Source organism: Sinocyclocheilus grahami, unplaced genomic scaffold (assembly GCF_001515645.1).
Source record: "Sinocyclocheilus grahami isolate Dianchi unplaced genomic scaffold, SAMN03320097.WGS_v1.1 scaffold2260.1, whole genome shotgun sequence".
Classification (NCBI taxonomy): Eukaryota; Metazoa; Chordata; class Actinopteri; order Cypriniformes; family Cyprinidae; genus Sinocyclocheilus; species Sinocyclocheilus grahami.
The window spans coordinates 35,691-57,916 of NW_015507439.1; the positions used below are offsets into that span (position 1 = coordinate 35,691).

Consider the following 22,226-nt stretch of genomic DNA (forward strand, 5'->3'; position numbering starts at 1 on the left):
CTTCAAGTCCAACACCTATTGTGTTTTATTAGGAGACGCACAACAGTTCTTCTGTGGCTTTATAGGTAATATTTTCACCCGCACAATTTAGCAAAATAAGACAATATTGTGTCACCACAATATTAACTTCTTATTATTGAATTGTTGTAAATAAATATCACATTTGTAATTGGTCAGTGCACAAAAAATGCTGGGAAATCACTTCATGTAGCCCCAAGAGTGATTACTGATAAACTGTCTGAAAAAAAGACCGTTTTTAGAGAAGAAAAAAATCGCCCACTGACTTTCAAAGCTGCTAACGACTTTCTACTTTGAGGACCTTGATAGAAATGTAGTGGAGTGAAAAGTACAATATTTGTCTTTCAAATGTAGTGAAGTTAAAGTCACAAGTTCCCAGAAAAAATAATACTCAAGTAAAGTACAGATACTCAAAAAGTGTACTTAAGTACAATACTCAAGTAAATGTACTTAGTTACTGTCTGCCTCTGCGAACGACAGTCGCATCACAGATCAGAGTTAATTTCTCCAGTGAGGAGGGTGAGTTCAGCTGACTGACGAGAAGAGTGAGGCGAGACAGACAAGACGATCGCAGATGATTTAGTTTCAAAACGAAATGTAAAAACGCTTGTTTGGCAATATTTTGGATTTTGAAAAGCCTATTGACTTTTGCCATTTATCTAAGGTGATTTTGGAAGTTTTTTTAAACATTTGTTTCTTATTTAATTGGTTCAACATTATTTGCTGATTTTTACTTTATTTAAACTTTGTGTCTTTTATTTATTTTATTTGACATCAAGGTGTATGCCGTGCCTCCAAGCTTTCTTACTCGTTTTGCTAATAAACGTTCTACGTTTCTTATTTATTTGGTTATATAGTATACATGTTTACTTAGCCTATTTCCAGTTTTGTATACCTATTTAAACCATCCCACAAAACTCAGACAACAGAAACTCTTAAATCCCAACAGAACATTCAACACTAACAGATATCTCCTATATCATTTTGTAAAAACACATAGAATAACATTTAATTTTAGCATTTAGTCTCCTTTTATTGAGTTCAAATCGCTGTTGGGTTTTACAGTACATTGCTGTTTTTATTTGATTTTACAGTAAACTACTGGCAACAGTGTTGCCATTGTATTACTGTTTTTCTAGTTTGTTTGCCATAAAATTAATTTACAGTTTATTATTGTTAAAATAAATTTTGTGGGTGTAACTTTTTATCTTACACGTTTAACCCTTTCAACCCCACAGGAAAATCCTTGTAATGTCCACACTACAAAGAGAAAAAGTAACACTGACGCAGGGTTGCAGTGAGTTAATTAAGTGAATAGGTAAGTGATTGTTGAGTATTAGTGATGAATACCTGCTGTTAACAAGCAGAGTCACTGAAGTAAAGAGGAACAAGAACAGAATATGATGTTGCTAAAAAAAATAACATTATTTTGTGTATTTGGTGTAATGAAATGTGTTTATGTGTGTGTGTAATATATAAATGTATTTATAAGTGATACATTGTTCAATCTCATGCTGTAGAATCACTACTGCAATTAACACGTACAACAGATAAACTACCCATGTAGTTAAAGATTTAACACTGGATAAATCCACTGTAATTATGGCATCATCACAACTTAACCAAAATCACCTGATAAATTTTTTTCTTGCCATCACAAATGTTCTTTTTAAAAACACAGTTACAGCAGACAGAAAATGTCTCATGGTAAGAGTTAAAAGGGTCATATGATGATGCTAAAAATAACATAATTGTGTATTTGGTGTAATGCAATGTGTTTATGCAGTTTAAGGTTAAAAAACACATTATTTTCCACATACTGTACATTATTGTTGCTCCTCTATGCCCCGCCTTTCTGAAACACGTCAATTTTTACAAAGCTCATCAGTCTGAAAAGCGAGGTGTGCTGTGATTGGCCAGCTATCCAGTGCGTTGTGATTGGCCGAATACCTCAAGCGTGTGACGGAAATGTTACGCCCCTTTCCATACTGTGATGCCGTGTCCCGGTGCGATGAGACAAAACCAATAAAACCCATTACAAACGAGGCATTTGTTGCATCCAGTGGGGACATAATTACTGATTATGACTTATACTGTCTTTTTACGCGTTGCGTTGTATATCGCTCTGCTTAAACATAAAACCATCTCTGCATTTTTGATCGAAGAAACGACAAACAACAAGCACTACTCTACACTGCTCAAACTCGCGTTTGAATCGTTAGTGGCAAATTCTTTATATATAAAAACTTACAGGCGTTGAGTCAAGTGCCAGACTGTCCTTGCAAAGTTGGAATTGCCCCACTTTATAGAAACAGCCTCTGTGCACACACAAACAGCATTGTAGGCTACTCTCGCAGGTTCAGGAAACAGTCCTCCATAAAATCCATCCGCTGCGCATACACAAATATTTGGCTTGAACTGTTCTGGAACAGTGTTGTAAATACAACTTAACCACTGATTTCTAGTCGTGTCCTCTTTGGAAGGCCAAAGAAAGTAGTTTTGCTTTCACAACAAATCACACAGCGTCTCCACGACATGGCGGCGGCGGCGGCAACAATACTACAGCGAGAATCAAAGCTACGCCTTCTTTCTTTGTGTGAACATTTGGGCGGTGTTATGCAAATCTTCCCACACAGTGACATAGACACGTGGGGACGTGTTTAAATGAGGAGTTTTAGGAGAGCGTGAATGAGTCTTAACTTTTTTTAATGATTCTCTCAGGGTTTGAGACTTTAGTCTTTGTGACTTTAGAGATCTTATCCATGCACAAACATCTTGTAATACTCCAAAGAGAACGCAAGCTTGAAACTACATCATATAATCCCTTTTAGGTTCAAGGGCACAACTAAAGCAAACACTGACCTCCATAACAGTAACTATAAATGTTATTATTTAAAAAAAAACTGTTGTAATTTTCAATAAAACTAAACTGGTAGTCTGGAAGTCAGTTGCTGTTTTTGTGTTTCTGCTTGTTTCTCTGATGAACACCCGATGATAGCAAGCAAAATCACTGAAGGACAGTGTCTGAATTCACTCACTTCCTTTGCCAGAATGCATTGTTTTCTACAGTATATTACAGTTTTTTTTTTCTTTTCAGAAAATGGCATGTTACTGTCAGAATATGGCCATTTTTCTACAGCAAGGGTTTACAGTTTAGGAAAAAGCTAGGTTTTATTATTTAACTGGTTTTATTCTGTGGTTCTTTTATCACCTCACCTCGTACTCATGTATTGCAGATCTTCCATTCATAATTTTTCTCTGACTATCAAAAAAAAAAAACAGAAAGAAACAAACTGTTTAATATATAATTAATAATTGGTTAATAATGATATTTATATACTATTATTATATAAAATAATATTAGCTTATTTTATTTACATTATAAATAGTACAATGATGCTTATGATGATGAATAATCCTCCAGATACTGCTGTGATTTGAAACACAGTACTACCAGCTCTATGGTGAACTGAAAGAGGAAGAAGATAATTAAATGAACTGTCCAAACTGATGTAAAAAAACAAAAACAAAAAAAAACAAGTTTGTTAAAAAAAGCTTCACCTGTGACAGTAACAGCGTCTGATCTCTGAGATCCGTGTTGATTGTGAGCCTCACAGTAGAAGCGTCCACTCTGTAGTGCACTGAAACTCTGTCCAGATCCAACAGCTGAGCTTTGATTCTCCTTAAACCAGCTGAAGTTCAGAGCAGGTGGGTTTGAATCACTGCTGCAGCTCAGAGTCACTGAATCTCCCTCCACTATTTCACCAGACGGACTGATGTACACTGAGACACTCTTTGGTGGGTCTAACAACAGTAATAAGATTATTACCTTTTACATATTCTTAAAAATTAGTAATAGGAATTGAAATGATCAAAATGAGAGAATTAGCATCTTATGTTTGTAATAGACTCACACATGACAGTGACAGTAACAGCATCTGATCTCTGAGATCCGTGTTGATTGTGAGCCTCACAGTAGAAGCGTCCACTCTGTAGTGCACTGAAACTCTGTCCAGATCCAACAGCTGAGCTTTGATTCTCCTTAAACCAGCTGAAGTTCAGAGCAGGTGGGTTTGAATCACTGCTGCAGCTCAGAGTCACTGAATCTCCCTCCACTATTTCACCAGACGGACTGATGTACACTGAGACACTCTTTGGTGGGTCTAACAACAGTAATAAGATTATTACCTTTTACATATTCTTAAAAATTAGTAATAGGAATTGAAATGATCAAAATGAGAGAATTAGCATCTTATGTTTGTAATAGACTCACACATGACAGTGACAGTAACAGCATCTGATCTCTGATAGAGACTAATTCCTAAGGTTTTGGCCTGTGACCGCCATACAAATGCCTTACTATCTCTGGATGGAGCAGCAGTTGGTGAAACAAAGAGAGTTAAAAATCCATTAATGAAACCTTAAACTACAAGACTCCCATTTTATACTTCTAATCTTACATAAATTCAGCTTTTAATGGACAAATGCCTGCATGCATGACATGTGTTTTGGACTGTGCAAATGAGTTGCACGGGGGAGAGAAGGGTGGGTGTCCCCTCTGACCCAGCAACCAATCACAGCACTGAAATGGAGAAGCGCCACATTATAATCTCCTCTTCATCAGAAAGGGATAACTGTACCCATTCAACAGACACTCCCTGTCCTGTAACGGGAGAGACAGAAACAGATCACCAATGTTCTTAGCCTGCAGCCCACTACAGGGAGGCAGCAACAGATACATTCAAGTTCTGAGTCTCCAGCCTGCGTGGTCATAAAACATAACTTTGTTCACATGTTTAAACTTACAGGTTTCACAGCCCGTCTCCCACACAGTAAATTCCCGAGTGTTAAACTAACACTGCTTGGAGCATAAAGAGTGTTAAAGTAACACTGAAGCAGTGTTAAAGTTAATGAGATAATTCTGTGATTAATTAAGTGCTGATTGATCATTAGTGATGAACAGCTGCCGTTAACAAGCAGAATCACTGAAGAAAAGAGAAACACAAGAACTACAACTGACTTCAGCCACAGACTTAGATGAAATCAACTGAAATAAAAGAAGACTTTAAATCTCTCAAGATCTCAGCAGAAGATAATTAAAAGTGAAGTGACATGTGGCCAAGTATGGTGACCCATACTCAGAATTAGTGCTCTGCATTTACCCATCCAAAGTGCACACACACAGCAGTGAACACACACAAACCGTGAACACACACCCGGAGCAGTGGGCAGCCATTTTATGCTGCGGCGCCCGGGGAGCAGTTGGGGGTTCGGTGCCTTGCTCAAGGGCACCTCAGTCGTGGTATTGAAGGTGGGAGAGAGCGCTGTACATTCACTCCCCCCACCTACAATCCCTGCCGGTACGAGACTCGAACCTGCAACCTTTGGGTTACGAGTCCGACTCGCTAACCATTAGGCCACGACTTCCCCCTAAATCTCAGCAGAAGATAATTAATCATCTCCACAAACAGCATCACCAGCTTCATGCATTACTAACCAGTTTGACTTTATTTCTGGAGTATCTAAAACAGATGTTCTTTATTAAGAATTAATGTTTATATGTTTTTTTTTCTTCAACTTACCGTTTTTGTAAATAGTGTTTGCTTTAGTTGCCTCTTGACCCTTGACTTTTTAAATTTAAGTTTATTTTTGTGAGATTACAATGTGAGAAAAACTTCATAAACAACTTATATATATATATGGTTCAGAAATAGGTTTCCATTCTGGCACTCATAGACACGAAGAATCAGCATGTGAATCTCAGCAATGGTGACAAAATATTCTAATAATTTTTATGTGATTTCTGAACATCACAAAACAAGGCAGTAAAAAGTCACAACAAAAATAACAAAAATAAAAGCAAATAGTAAAAATAAAAGAAAATACTAAGGCAATGCAGCTGCATAATTTATTCATGTCACAATGCATCAGAGGCGGACAATCCAGGGGTCAGAAAGTAAAAGTCCTGCCATATGTTTATTCCACCCATGAACTCAGCAGCTGATTTCAGCAGAGGAGGAACCAAGTCATTCCTTTCAAGTCACAAACGCGTCTCGAGTCAAATCCCAAGTCCTCAAAGAGTTAAAGTTAATGAGATAATTAAGTGACTAATTAAATGATTGTGCATTAGTGATGAACAGCTGCTGTTATTGAGAATTACAGAGGATCAGAGCTGGCACAATTGTGTGTATTAAAGAAATATATATGATGGCAATGAATTTATAGTTAAATCATGTCATGTAACGGAGTCTCTGATTGCAAATAATCTAAAACTATAATGCTTTAATGATTTCTATGTTGTTGCAGTTATGTGAGGTTACAATGTGAGAAAAACTTCATAAACAACTTCTATATATATATGGTTCAGAAATAGGTTTCCATTCTGGCACTCATAGACATGAAGAATCAGCATGTGAATCTCAGCAATGGTGACAAAATATTCTAATAATTTTTATGTGATTTCTGAACGTCACAAAACAAGGCAGTAAAAAGTCACAACAAAAATAACAAAAATAAAAGCAAATAGTAAAAATAAAAGAAAATACTAAGGCAATGCAGCTGCATAATTTATTCATGTCACAATGCATCAGAGGCGGACAATCCAGGGGTCAGAAAGTAAAAGTCCTGCCATATGTTTATTCCACCCATGAACTCAGCATCATGGAGATCAGTGTTTGCTTTAGTTGTGCTCTTGACCCTTGACTTCTTGTCTCTAGACTCTCTGTAATTAATGCATATAGTGTTGGAAGGCAGTGAGAACAGTGCTCTAATTTAACAGCTGTTAGCTGATTATAGAAAATTATCAGGGACCAACCTGATCATATTCAAGCTAGCTTCTTTTATTAATTTTTTTATGTGTTTAGATTTTAAATGATTGATAAAGTTCAGCATGCAATGAAAGTCTTTCTCTAAAAGTTACATCAAATTGATGTTGAAACTGTATTATGCATGTAATAATTACTGCCTGAATGATAAAGACACACACAGACATCAAGAACCAGCATATGAATCTCAACAATGGTGACAATCAACAAAATGCTTCATGCTGCAATGCATGCTGGGTAACACCATAGTAAAAACTCCCATCATGCACTGCAGCATGAATAATTGTCACCACTGTTGAGGATCATATGATAAGTGCTCATGTCTAAAAGCCTGAGCAATGAATTGCCTTTTTATTTTCAATATTTAAGCATCATGGTTGCATTTGTTTGATATGCCTTTTTTTTTTGTTCTGTAACAGCTGAATGTTAGTCTATAAACCAAAGAGAAACAACTTCACAAAAGTCACTCAGGTGAGTTAAAAGCAGAACATGTAAGCTGCTTTCTCAAGCTTTTAAGTTGGCAATGTGCAACTTCACTAATGCTTATTGGTAAACAATACTGTAATTGTTTAAAAGCAAGTAACTCTGTTTTATCAAAAGGGTCAAGAGCCCAACTAAAGCAAACACTGATCTCCATGATGGTGCCATCATTTTAACCAATAAAACATCAACATCTGATCCTCTGTAATTCTCAATAACAGCAGGTGTTCATCACTAATGCACAATCATCATTTAATTAGTCACTTAAGCTTGTGGTCGGTTTTCAATACAAAATGCTTGCAAATGAGAAAATCCTTTAAAATTTTGCATGCCCATGTTAGACTCAGTGCCTCTTTTTCAACTTATATATATATCTCTGCTCGGTCTGAGTGAGAGATCTCAATGAGTAAACTATTGGCTTCCAACCTTCCTGCCACCTCTGCATAAGGACTATGGTCCATAGGATGAAACTTCGACTGATAATTTACAGTCTCTTTGAGTCCTGGATAGTCAGAACAGGAGATGACAGTATATCTTTCAGAGTTTGAAAAGTTTTGGCCTGTTCAATGCCCCAAATCCAACAGTTATTTTTCGACAGCAGGTTGCGGAGAGCTTTGTCTTTGTCTGCTAGTTGAGGAATTAACTTTCCTTGCTGATTTACCATCCCCAGGAAGCTCCTCATTTCACTCACATTTGAGGGCTCTGTCATATTCCTGATGGCTGCTGTTTTCATTGAGTCAGGACTAATTCCATCAGCAGAAATAACATGACCTAAAAAGTGTACTTTTTGCTTCAACAACAACTCACTTCTCGACATTGAGAGTGATGCCTGCCCTTTGCATTTTCTTCAGAACTACGTGCAGTTGAATGTCACACTCCTCCTTTGTTCTCTCTAACACTAGAACATCGTCAATGTGACATACCATGCCTTCCAGCCTGCCAGTGACCTCTGAAGACATTCTATTCTGGAAGTGTTCTACAGCGGTTATTCCGAAAGGAAGCATTTTGAGAAGTAACAACCAAATGGGATTATGAACGTTTTGCACTGTGCAGAATTCTCTGACAATGGTATTTGCCAGAATCCCATATTGGAATCTAACTTACTAAAACTCTGCGCTCCAGCTAGCATTCCTAATGTCTGTTCAACTGACAGCAGAATGGAGAAGCCCATGGTTTAAGACTGATGATATATGGCTGTTGTACTTCACCTAGACTGCTCCACAATTTTGGGTAGCTTAAATGTTTCAACATCAATGCTATCTAATCACACCACAAGCTCAATCCTTGCAATAGCCGGTCTGCCCAGAAGTGCAGTGTGCAAATCTCTGATTACATACACATCTTCCTCAGACTGTTTTCCACCTTTATTTAACAACAGACTGGTAACTCCAACTGCATGTAAGGGGACTTGTCCTCGTCCCAGCAACAGCCTTGTTGCATCCCTGAGGACAGGTACGTTTTTAAAAAAAATCTTCTCAAACATGTCTGCTGGAATGATGGTGACATCCACACCATCAATTTTAAATGGCACTCTTTTAGGTCGAAGTCCACCTTCCATGGTTTGGCAGGTCTTGTGATGCTGTCCAGCAATATAGGGTCACCCTCACACACTTCCCACACAGTTTTTGATGATGCACATGCCTGCTTGCAGTGGCATTTTTTTCCAGCAGAAGTGACATTTTACATAATTTGCTGGACAATCACACTTTGTGTGTGCCGGAGAGCTACCACATTTATGGCATTGATTGCTATTCATCTTACTGGAGTGTGATACGTGTGACTTTAGATTAGGACTATTCCCCTTTGGAGGAATATATAGTATTGTTTGTGACTGAATATTGTAATTTTGCAACAACATCCTGCCCAGGGACTGCAGATGCAAATTAGCTTTATAGCTGGCACAACACTTTTATTGTGCATTGTCCCTGTATAAATAAATGTAATGTATTACTTAAAATGTTGTCAGAACAGGAGATGACAGTATATCTTTCAGAGTTTGAAAAGTTTTGGCCTGTTCAATGCCCCAAATCCAACAGTTATTTTTCGACAGCAGGTTGCGGAGAGCTTTGTCTTTGTCTGCTAGTTGAGGAATTAACTTTCCTTGCTGATTTACCATCCCCAGGAAGCTCCTCATTTCACTCACATTTGAGGGCTCTGTCATATTCCTGATGGCTGCTGTTTTCATTGAGTCAGGACTAATTCCATCAGCAGAAATAACATGACCTAAAAAGTGTACTTTTTGCTTCAACAACAACTCACTTCTCGACATTGAGAGTGATGCCTGCCCTTTGCATTTTCTTCAGAACTACGTGCAGTTGAATGTCACACTCCTCCTTTGTTCTCTCTAACACTAGAACATCGTCAATGTGACATACTAAAACTCTGCGCTCCAGCTAGCATTCCTAATGTCTGTTCAACTGACAGCAGAATGGAGAAGCCCATGGTTTAAGACTGATGATATATGGCTGTTGTACTTCACCTAGACTGCTCCACAATTTTGGGTAGCTTAAATGTTTCAACATCAATGCTATCTAATCACACCACAAGCTCAATCCTTGCAATAGCCGGTCTGCCCAGAAGTGCAGTGTGCAAATCTCTGATTACATACACATCTTCCTCAGACTGTTTTCCACCTTTATTTAACAGCAGACAACAGTAACTCCAACTGCATGTAAGGGGACTTGCCCTCGTCCCAGCAACAGCCTTGTTGCATCCCTGAGGACAGGTACGTTTTTAAAAAAAATCTTCTCAAACATGTCTGCTGGAATGATGGTGACATCCACACCATCAATTTTAAATGGCACTCTTTTAGGTCTAAGTCCACCTTCCATGGTTTGGCAGGTCTTGTGATGCTGTCCAGCAATATAGGGTCACCCTCACACACTTCCCACACAGTTTTTGATGATGCACATGCCTGCTTGCAGTGGCATTTTTTTCCAGCAGAAGTGACATTTTACATAATTTGCTGGACAATCACACTTTGTGTGTGCCGGAGAGCTACCACATTTATGGCATTGATTGCTATTCATCTTACTGGAGTGTGATACGTGTGACTTTAGATTAGGACTATTCCCCTTTGGAGGAATATATAGTATTGTTTGTGACTGAATATTGTAATTTTGCAACAACATCCTGCCCAGGGACTGCAGATGCAAATTAGCTTTATAGCTGGCACAACACTTTTATTGTGCATTGTCCCTGTATAAATAAATGTAATGTATTATTTAAAATGTTATTTTATAATATATATATAAAAAAAATAAACCGAGCTAGCATCTGCAGCCACAGTGTCTGACAGTGCTTGCTGTCATTTCACCATTACACTTGCTTTTTCCAAGGTCAGCTCAAGATCCAGCTGCATACGCTCAGAAAGCTGTCTGTCTGCCAACCCCACAATGAGCCTGTCTCTAATCAGCTTGTCACATAATGCTGAGTAATTATAATGTTCAGCCAGAGCATTCAAAGCTGTCATAAAAAAAATCAACAGTTGGGTTTTCCGTGCCCGTTCATAAATTACATTTCTCTTCCCAATAAAGTGTGCCTCAAAGCCTGCTTTTAGTGCGTCATACTTTCTTTCATCAGTGTCTGCTAGTGGTAATCCACAAATAACATCATCACCCTCATCTCCCATGGTTTAGAAAAGTCTAGTGGCTCAGGTGGCCGTATGCTGAATGTAGTGCTCGGTCCCGTTGATTTTGGTGCAACGACCACATTATCTCCACCGTCCATTTCAGCTCAAGCATTCTTTCTAAGTTATCTGGGCTTCACAAGCTAGCTAAAGCAGCCACAATGTCAAGTTACAGGACTTCAGATGCCATGTTGTGTATCTGAAATAATATCTCTGGATTCAAACTGTGTCAATGTGCTTTTACTTTAAAACTGTTGGGCAAAGTTAAGTACATACAGCTCACTGGCACTTCCTTGTCACTCTCTCTTGATGTCATATAACCCACTCAAACCTTGAATCCCATAGCAACAACCCCACATGATATACTTATAACCACAACATAAGTGACACATGATCCAAAAATCGCCATGTCATTGGGGACATGAGTATCCATCACTACATTATTTCACCTCACTGGGTGGGTGAAAGTAAAATCACTACATTCGTGTTCAGATCTGTACTTCATTCCAGATAGCAACATATTGTAGGCCCAGATCCGGAACACATCTGGCACATGTGGAATGATGATCTGGCCCACATGTAGCGTGGAATGATGGCACTTGGGTGGACTGCTCCTGTTTGCCAGATCTGGGCCACAAGCACGCCATAGCAATGCCACATGTCAACCAAGAACAAATAAATAAACCACACTGGACCTTATCTCACAAAATAGGTCACAAAGTCTTCATATACTATTTATAGAATCCTCTCAGCTTGTCTACGCTTGTTAACAAGCAAAATCACTGAAGGAAAGAAGAGAACAGAAAAAAGGGACAAACAGAAACTCAAGAACTACAACTGACTGCAGCCACAGCCTTAGATTAATTCAGCTGAAGATACAAGGCATTAAATCTCTGAAGACGTCAGCAGAGCAGGATTAAACAACACAAACAGCATTACCAGCTTCACTTATTACTAACCAGACTGACTTTATTTGTGTTAGAGGTCTACATAAGTTCTTATTGAGAATTAACAGATTTTAAATCTCAAAAATGTGTTTAATTTGAAGCCACCATAATGGTGATTGGTGACTGCATGCTTTTGTGGCTCAGATAAGGTCCACTGTGCAAGGTGGACCTTATCTGGTAAGGTCCAAGGTCCAAACTTTATTACTTTATTCTTGGCTTATATGTGGCATTGCTATGGCCTGCTTTTGGCCCAAATCTGGCAAACAGGAGCGGTCTGCCCAAGTGCCATCATTCCAGATGTGCCTGATGTGGGCCAGACCTGGGCCGACGATATGTTGTTATGGGATGTGATCAAGATCTTTCAGACTAGAGTCAGTAAATAATTTCTTAATGGATCTCACTCTGAATATTGTCATGCAGGAGCAGAAAAGATACACTGTAGACACTATTGTACTCAAATTGTTTGTTTAAAAGACTGGTGTGATTGTGAGAGTCAACCCCATTAATTACAAGAATAGCCCACATATTTTTGCCTATGTACTTTAGGTAACACTTTATTTCGATAGTCCACTTTAGACATTCTATTAACAGTAAGTAACTTTGCAACTACATGTCAACTATCAGTTAGTAGAGTATTAGTAGACTGTCTGCTTAATGTCTTCTAACACTTTCTTTGTCAACTTATTCTACTAACCCTAAACCTACTCTAACACTCTACTCTGAGAGTTAGTAGACATGTAGTTGCAAATTAATGAGAACTAGTTGACATGTAGTTACAAAGTTACTTGTAGTTAATAGAATGTATAAAGTGGACTATCGAAATAAAGTGTAACCATACTTTACATTGCTGGAACCTTCAAAGACTATTAACTGGGAAATAAGAAATGCAACGTAGTCACTTATCAAATACACTTGTTTCATTGTGAATTTATTTAGCTGGGGATTTGCCAACTATTGGACTACCTGTTGAATCCTCTTTTTTTAATGAAAAAATACAATATCATGTAAACTTAAATCAGAGCTAAAATTTAAAAACTATTATGTTAAAAATCATTAACTTACACATGACGTTTAAAGTCACAGCATCAGCGTTTTTAACTCCATGATTATTTCTGGACTTGCACTTGTATTCTCCACTGTCATCAGTGCTGATCTTTGAGATGTTGTAGATTCTTCCAGATCCTACAAGGGTTCTTCCTTTAAACCAGATGATTTCTGCAGGTGGGTTTGAATCACTGTTGCAGCTCAGAGTCACTGAATCTTCCTCCACTATTTCACCAGATGGACTGATGGACACCACTACACTTCTTGGAGCATCTAAAATAGCAAAAATGAAATGTCTCATCAATGAACAGTAATAAAATACACTGGAACTGGCAGATCTATTGTCAGTTCTTGCATCGACATTCACTTACACATCACATTCAGCATCACATTGTCAGAGTATTTCTCTCCATGTTTATTTCTGGACTTGCACTTGTATTCTCCACTGTGATCAGAGCTGATCTTTGAGATGCTGTAGATTCTTCCAGATCCTACAAACGTTCCTCCTTTAAACCAGCTTATTTCTGCAGGTGGGTTTGAATCACTGCTGCAGCTCAGAGTTACTGAATCTCCCTCCACTATTTCACCAGATGGACTGATGGACAATGAGACGCTCTTTGAAGGATCTAACACAGAAACACTTTGACATCATTAAGTATCACCATAAATTTTACATCATAGACTCTGTTTAGAGTATTTAAAGTCACTGTTACTGAACCATCATTAACTCACACATGACGTTTAAAGTCACAGTATCAGAGTATTTCTCTCCATGTTTATTTCTGGATTTGCACTTGTATTCTCCATTCTCATCAGAGCTGATCTTTGAGATGCTGTAGATTCTTCCAGATCCTAGAATTGTTCCTCCTTTAAACCAGCTGATTTTTGCAGGTGGGTTTGAATCACTGCTGCAGCTCAGAGTCACTGAATCTCCCTCCACTATTTCACCAGACGGACTGATGGACACTGAGGTGTTCTTTGGAGGATCTAACACAGAAAAACATTGATGTCATTAAGTATTATAATAAATGTAACATCATAGAGCATGTTTAGAGGATTTAAAGTCACAGTTACTGAACCATCATTAACTCACACGTAATGTTTAAAGTCACAGCATCAGAGTATTTCTCTCCAAGTTTATTTCTGGACTTGCACTTGTATTCTCCACTGTGATCAGAGCTGATCTTTGAGATGCTGTAGATTCTTCCAGATCCTACAATTTGGTCCAGAACACTTTCATGATCTGATGTCCAGTAGGGTATGTATAAGTACAGTGGATTGTCACTGTTGACCCTTTTATTGCACAGATGTGTGAAGAGCCATAACTCGCACCCCAATCATACTGCCCATAAACTCCTGAAACCCACAAAAAAGGGATAATTCACCCATTTTTTAAATCACTATCCCCTCATGCTCATCATATTCATATCCCAAATATTGACTGCATAAATGATGATACTTTATAGTTCCTTTTAAGGGGATATTTGTCTCCTGCAGAACAATATAACGTCACACAGTCATGTCTTTTTACACTAGAATTAAACATTATTTTAGGTGAAGGAACAAAAGTGTTCTTATATAAGTTGTATCTAATCCTTGGGGTGCGGAAACAGTGACCAGATTGACAGAAGTGTAAAATCCAGGGGTCAACGAGTAAAATTCCGAGGGAAAATGGCAGACGGTTGTTGGAGTTAGACGCGCGTGTCTTGCTCCTGCCCCAGCGTGGTATCTTTACCTATTTTCATAATCCCCACCTCGCTTTTTTACTCAGATGTTTAGGAACATACTATGGTGTTTTCTTTATCTTTATCATGACTTCTAAACAGTCAAAACAACATAAGCAGAGGTGGACAATCCAGGGGTCAGAAAGTAAAAGTCCTGCCATATGTTTATTCCACCCATGAACTCAGCAGCTGATTTCAGCAGAGGAGGAACCACGTTATTCCCTTCAAGTCACAAACCAGTCTTGAGTCATATCCTAAGTCCTCAAAGAGTTAAAGTTAATGAGATAAATAAGTGACTAATTAAATGATGATTGTGCATTAGTGATGAACACCTGCTGTTATTGAGAATTACAGAGGATCAGATGTTGATGTTTTATTGGTTAAAATGATGGCACCATCATGGAGATCAGTGTTTGCTTTAGTTGGACTCTTGACCCTCAACTTTTATGTTAAATTTTTCTCAGTAACCATGTATGTGCTGATGTAAAGCAGAGAGTACTGAGTTGTACAGTGAGAAAATATTGTCTGTTTGAAAATGATAAGCTGTCAGAAGCTAGCCTGTTTATGTATGATTCCATATACATAATTTAAAAAAAATCACATATAATATATTATGAATGAATCTTAGCAATGGTGGTAATCAAAAAACTGCTTCTGGCTGCAATGCATGCTGGGTAACAACATAGTAAAAACTCCCATCATGCACTGTAGTATGGAAAAATATTGTCACCATTGTTGAGGATTGTATGAAGTGTTCACGTCCTAAAGCCTGAGCTACCTTTTACTTTCTGAACCTGGATTTTACACCTCTGCAGATGGAAGTAGTTTAGATTCTGTATAGAGCACAAAAGGAGGGTCCAGAATAATTTTTAAACTGTAGCTCTGACTAACATTTACATGATATTGTAGTTTTGATTAATAATATATATATTTATGATTAATCTATGATGATTCAACAGGGAGTCCATGATTGGCAGACCCCCAGCTAAAGTAAGTAACAAAGAACAAGTTTAATTAATAAGCAACTATGTAACATTTGTTAATGATCCGATGGCTTACCATGAATCATGAGCAGAAACACCAGAGCAAAAGGAGGAGCCATTCTGACTGACATCACTACAGTAACACACAATCTTTAGCTTCAAAAGAAAAAGAAAAAATATTTAACCAAAAAATATCTCAATTAAGTTTTCAGTAAGCATATTTCCTATTGAATAAGTCAGTGTGTTGTACAGTATTAACGGGACTATATTCACATATTAACCAAATATTCACACACACAATCTACAATATTCACATAATAATCACATTATTAACTCTTACCGTGCTCTGGTGAGTCTGACCTCCAGCAAGCGTTATACTGATTTCACATTATTAACATGGCTTCTTTTAAAAAGACCATGCAGAGAGAAATGTTTCTTCCTCTTTCTTGGGTGCTGCCCACACAAGCAACTATAAACAGCACACCATGATCCAATGGCATTTATTTATAATTAACAGAGGAGGGACTTTCAAGTCACAAGCAAGTCTTCAAGTCATATCCCAAGTCCTCAAAGAGTTAAAGTTAATGAGATAATTAAGTAACTAATTACATGATGAGTGATCATTAGTGATGAACACCTGCGGTTAACAATCAACATCATTGAAGAAAAGAGAAACACAAGAACTACGTCTGAGTTTAGCCACAACCTTAGATGAAGTCAACTGAAAAAAACACACACAATGCCACCATTAATAATGTGGTCAAGATTTGCTTAAGATAGTCTCTTGACCCTTTCACTAATTCAAAGCAATTTGCTTCTGAGCAATTACAATTGTTGCTACACAGCAAACATTTCTGCATTGCCGAATCAAACCGTGAAGTAGCAGAAGATATAGTCACTCTTTTGTTTATTGACTGCCATGCAACAGCTTCTGAACAGAAAATGAAAAAATTCCTAAAAATTAAAAATGCCACTGTAGCATGCCAAAATATTGCAAAATAATAGCCAATAGCGTCTCTTCAGTGTTTTAGAGATGAACACTTATCATATGATCCTCAACAGTGGTGACAATATTTTTTTCATACTGCAGTGCATGATGGGAGTTTTTACTGTGGTGTTACCCAGTATGCATTGCAGCATGAAACATTTTGTTGATTGTCACCATTGTTGAGATTCATATGCTGGTTCTTGATGTCTGTGTGTGTCAAACAGCTCTTTGTGTTAACATTCAGCAGATTAAAAAATATTTCACTGAAACTAATAGCGTGGTTTTTGTTAGTGTACAGTAATTTAATAGTGTTGACTATGAAAATGCAGACACATCTGTGAAATAAGAAGACATAAAAATAACATAACTCTTTTGCATGAGGGTCAGTTCATGATGAATATTTCAGCTTACAGGAACAGCTAATCACAGCATAGCACTGAGCTCACTACTTTTCAACATTTACAAACTATTGCACTATTACAAATAGAGGTCTACTGCACGAGTCAAGAGCACAACTAAAACAAACACTGATCTGCATGATGGTGCCATCATTTTAACCAATAAAACATCAACATCTGATCCTCTGTAATTCTCAATAACAGCAGGTGTTCATCACTAATGCACAATCATCATTTAATTAGTCACTTAATTATCTCATTAACTTTAACTCTTTGAGGACTTGGGATATGACTTGAAGACTTGCTTGTGACTTGAAAGTCCCTGCTCTGATAATTAAACCAAAAATGCTTAAAAAAAATCTGTCCACCACATTGACTGGTCAGTGAATCACAGATTTTTCACCATATAGTAGGCCATTTTTATAGTTTCACTTTGTTTTTTGCATGTAGCAGGATAGAAGAGATGTTCAAATATAAATACAACAACTGGGTTTTCCCTGGGGAAAAAAAAAAAAATTCTGAAGAATTTGAGTAAGATTATTATATGTCATCACTTTGACCACAGACAGACAAGTTATTCTTTAACATCCTTTTTTTTTCCAACTTTGGTTTACTGGCAAAAAGAGAAGTGACATGAAGTGGTGGGCAGTAGAGGTGGGTGGGACAATAAATGACCTCATCCAGAATCCCAGCCTCTGCATGAATCAGAGACCACCTACACTGACTCAACATACAATATGTCTCTGATTGAAATAATCAAAATTATTCCTGTGTCCTCTCCAGCTCTACAGCGCCCCACATTTTTCAGATATTAATCTGTGGAGAAGAATGGAACTGCAGAGCACTCTAATTGAGAGACACTGGGGCAGATTTGCTTCATACATACAGTGGGGCAAAAAAGTATTTAGTCAGCCACCAATTGCGCAAGTTCTCCCAGTAAACGTGATGAGTGAGCTCAGCCTACGTCTCGGTGTTGTCCTTTCCGGATGGGTTAAAAGAAAGAACCAGAAAGCGGGGTTACACATACAGGCATATTGCACTATTATAAGAAGATATTGTTTATTTTATTCCAATATATTTTATATATATTTTTTATTTTATTGTCATCTCACACATCATAGATCTGCATTCAAACTTTTTTTTTTTGCAATGGAATGCTTTCTATAATGTATTTTTCTATAATAAAAATACTTTTGTGATAAGTCTTAATAATATATAATTAACATCAAACAAACATTATAGTTATCTTCTCAGTGATTAAAGATTAAATGAAAAGACACTAAGTATGTAAATGACCACTGAACAAAAGAAGAAGAATGTAGAAAGCATGCTTTTTGGTAGCGTCTGTTTCCATGGTGACTCATTGATTCTTAGCTCTGTTAAGAATGTCTTAAGACATTAACATTCTTAAGACATGTTTGTTCACAGACCTGTTGTTCTATAGTAACATCATGAACTGTGACTATGCCAAGGATGTCTATATAACACCTGGAGTATCTATCCATGAGCATACCCACTGATCTCAAATTACATTTGTTTGGACTGAGGAACTCAGCATCGTAAGTACGAGCTATTGAAGCTCATGTGTACCAAAGGTGTAGTATATGAGAAAACCTTTGGGGGAACCAAAGGTAATGTAGGTTAAGTCCTGTAAAGCTAGGTTGTTTCATATCAGTTAGTGACTTGAAAAACAGGCGTTCATGCAAAGGTACTGTATAAGAATGTGCACTCCCTGCAGACATTCATATTCTCAAAAAAACCCCTAATGTGCACATGATCTTGTGGACTTACAGCAGTTGCCACGCATGGTATCACAAACATTTGTTTTTAGAAATAAAGTCAATTATGCTGCTTTGGAATAATGTCACCAGCAGGTGGAGCAAACAACACGCAAATATGGCATCTTCAGTGAGACAAACCAAGGGTGCATTCCCAAAATGATTGTTAGCTGGTCGCAAGTTCCATTGAACTTTATTGGTAAAGATGGAACTTGCGACCATAGTTGCTTTTAGGAAATGCACCTCAGATTAGTACCAACTAACCAGTAAACAGTACTGTAGGTCATAGAACAGTAAAATGCATGCACTTCTAACAATCTCTTAATGTATTGCTATGTATGCTGTTATACTGAGGTATTAAATGACAGAAGATTGAAAATCATTGCAGTCAGATCTTTCAGATCAGATCTTGATTCTCTGCCTTGAAAACACAAACAATGCCGCCCGCATAAGGTAAAAAAAAGCATCTGAAAACATTTAAATTAAGCAAAAAATATATATAAAATACAAACTTAAAAAAAATAAAAATACAGACTTACAATAACACATTTGATTATATACTTGTATGTAAACTTTCAGAGCTTTTCAGGGCTCCACATACATTTTCGCTCCTTTGCTATGTATGCTGTTATACTGAGGTATTAAATGACAGAAGATTGAAAATCATTGCAGTCAGATCTTTCAGATCAGATCTTTATTCTCTGCCTTGAAAACACAAACAATGCCGCCCGCATAAGGTAAAAAAAAAAAGCATCTGAAAACATTTAAATTAAGCAAAAAATATATATAAAATACAAACTTAAAAAAAATAAAAATACAGACTTACAATAACACATTTGATTATATACTTGTATGTAAACTTTCAGAGCTTTTCAGGGCTCCACATACATTTTCGCTCCACGCATAAGAGATACAAAAGTGCTATAAAATGTTTCACCAGGTTTCCCAAACACTATGGTCTCTTCTTATCAAGCTGAAAGAAGACAGGTTAATAAAAAACATTAATAAATAATACTCTTCAAATTTTGCATGGAATCAGTTACTTTGTTATTTAATCTTTAACAGTAAATAATTAATCATTGCTAAGCCCTGCCACCTTAGCTAATGGTGCTCATATCTGAAAACTTTTCATGCTTGTTCTCTGTTGTTTAAAATGACCATTCGATAGACATTTCATATTCTCACTGACATTGAAGAGGATTTAATTCATTTTTGCTGAACAAGAGGAGAGTTTAGTATTTTGTAAATCAGCAAAACTTACCCTTACATTCTCATAAACAGGTTCATTCATCTCAACATCACAAGCTTTATGTCTGTCATGATGACATCTGGAATGATCCATCTTTGAAATGGAATAAAAGCACAATAGAGATTAAAAAACACTGATGTTTATGAGCAACTCAGTATATAAATTCACAGCTACATTCAGGCTTTCAGTGCTTGATTTACCAATTAATTTACCTGATCTGTACACTACTGATAGTCAAACGCATTTTCTCACCTGAGACTCCTGTGTGACTCCATTTCTCTTTTTCATCCTGCTCCTCCTTGAAGATATTGAGTATGATCATTTTTATTAGCTGAAAATCTGTTTGTCTAAACTGTTCAATACAATTTAGTATTTTTGATCAGGTGTCAGTCTTCAAATCAGTATGTCAACAAATCTTTCTTCTACACTGGATATTTCCAAAAAAGAAAAAGAAATACATTGCACCGTCTGTTATCAAATATACACACATCTTACCAAATCAGCACCATTGCGATGATAGCTGCTGCTCCACAAACCATTCCAATGGATATGTATAATATCACCAGACGTCCTACAACAGAGACAAAAGAATAAAACATGTGGAACAGATTATTTTGCTTCACTTTAGAATAAGTAATTTAAGTCAATGAGCTGCTCTACCTTTAACAGTGACAGTAACAGCATCTGATATCTGAGATCCGTGTTGATTGTGAGCCTCACAGTAGAAGCGTCCACTCTGTAGTGCACTGAAACTCTGTCCAGATCCAACAGCTGAGCTTTGATTCTCCTTAAACCAGATGTTTTCTGCAGGTGGGTTTGAATCACTGCTGCAGATCAGAGTCACTGAATCTCCCTCCACTATTTCACCAGATCCTCTTATGGACACTGAGACACTCTTTGGTGCATCTAAAGAGGACACAAATAAAATGTGTAGTTTCAAACAAACTCAACAAGTTAATAAATAAACAATCTGTACTCACACGTGACATTGAGATAAACAGCAGGAGAGATGTAAGTGTGTTCATGTAGAGCACAGCTGTATCTGCCTGCATCCTCTCTTCTGACTGACTGCAGCAGGAGTTGATTGTTTCTGTCTCTTCTCTCAGTTAATGGCTGTGAGTTTCTGTACCAGATGAATGTTGCTCTGTCAGTCAGAGTGCAGCTGCTTTTACATGTCAGACGCACTGAATCTCCCTCTGTCACTCTCTCAGGAGCCTCCACCTGAAGATCTGAACACAACACACACATTATATCTAGTGCTGCTGTCATACACTGATTATTACTCAACATAACGCACAGAAGAAGAGTGAAACTTCATTAAAGTCACCTGTGACAGCAAGAGCCACTCCTGGATGACCAGTCCATCTTCCTTTTGTTACATTTGTAATGAATCTGAAATAGTACATGCGTTCATCATTCTGTGTCACATGACTCAGTCTGATGGCACAGTTCTGCTGTTTATCTCCCAGATACTGAAGCCTCTGCAGAGGTGAAAAAGAGAGGACAGAAAAGGAGAGTGTGTACAGGGAAGAGCAAAAATATACTTAAGTGCCTTGGCGATTTCGTTGCTCGGGGAAGTCGCGCAGGTAAAGTCGCAGGTCTTTACACTCGTTGGTCTTCACACAAGGAGGCCTGAACGCTTCCGCGTCAGCGCACAGACATCAGATAAATACACAGTCTAAGACACTAAAGTGAAAACAGCTGTGGCCGCCTTCTAATTAGCACAGCCAATAGTCTATAGCAGGGCAATTCCTCCAATCGAAACTACAGTTCGCACTTAAACGCAGGAAGGGAGCAATTAAATTACACGCGCTCCTTCTTAGCCGAGGGCAATTATTATAATTACCAGAAAGTGCAATCAAAAATACAAACGCAAACAAAAATATAACGTAGAAATAGGCAGAAAACTAAATATTCCTTCCTTTTTTAGGTTTTATTCATGGAAGTTTTATTTCTTTGAAGATCATTTTAAAGTTGTCTTCATTTGTAATTTTTATAGGACAATATAAGCACCACTGTCAATCTAGATGCTGTAACGAATCAGCTCATGGGAAATATGAATAATTAACCATAACTAGTTATGATTAATTATGAATATTTTAGATCCGCTGTAGATATTTAGCTGACCACTCAGGGTCAACTGTCTTGTCAATTCTAAGAACGTT

The 22,226-nt window shown here is 37.5% G+C and overlaps 1 protein-coding gene and 1 long non-coding RNA gene across 2 annotated transcripts in view; both read right to left on the reverse strand.

Annotated features, from left to right (window-relative positions):
• LOC107574524 (B-cell receptor CD22-like) overlaps positions 1–22,226 on the reverse strand; it is a 41,128-nt gene that overhangs the window by 9,033 nt on the left and 9,869 nt on the right. Inside the window, exons 3-10 of the mRNA XM_016260981.1 lie at positions 21,389–21,542; positions 21,042–21,290; positions 13,674–13,928; positions 13,313–13,567; positions 3,933–4,181; positions 3,580–3,822; positions 3,397–3,487; positions 3,235–3,280 (exon numbers count right to left, since the gene is read on the reverse strand). Of these exons, the coding sequence (XP_016116467.1) occupies positions 3,235–3,280; positions 3,397–3,487; positions 3,580–3,822; positions 3,933–4,181; positions 13,313–13,567; positions 13,674–13,928; positions 21,042–21,290; positions 21,389–21,542 (1,542 nt within the window). The remainder of the gene's footprint in view (positions 1–3,234; positions 3,281–3,396; positions 3,488–3,579; positions 3,823–3,932; positions 4,182–13,312; positions 13,568–13,673; positions 13,929–21,041; positions 21,291–21,388; positions 21,543–22,226) is intronic.
• Positions 14,161–16,091, reverse strand: LOC107574525 (uncharacterized). The gene is made up of 3 exons (XR_001607684.1): positions 15,989–16,091; positions 15,725–15,804; positions 14,161–14,297 (listed from the first exon to the last, which is right to left on the reverse strand). It is a non-coding gene; the product is annotated as an uncharacterized lncRNA (long non-coding RNA).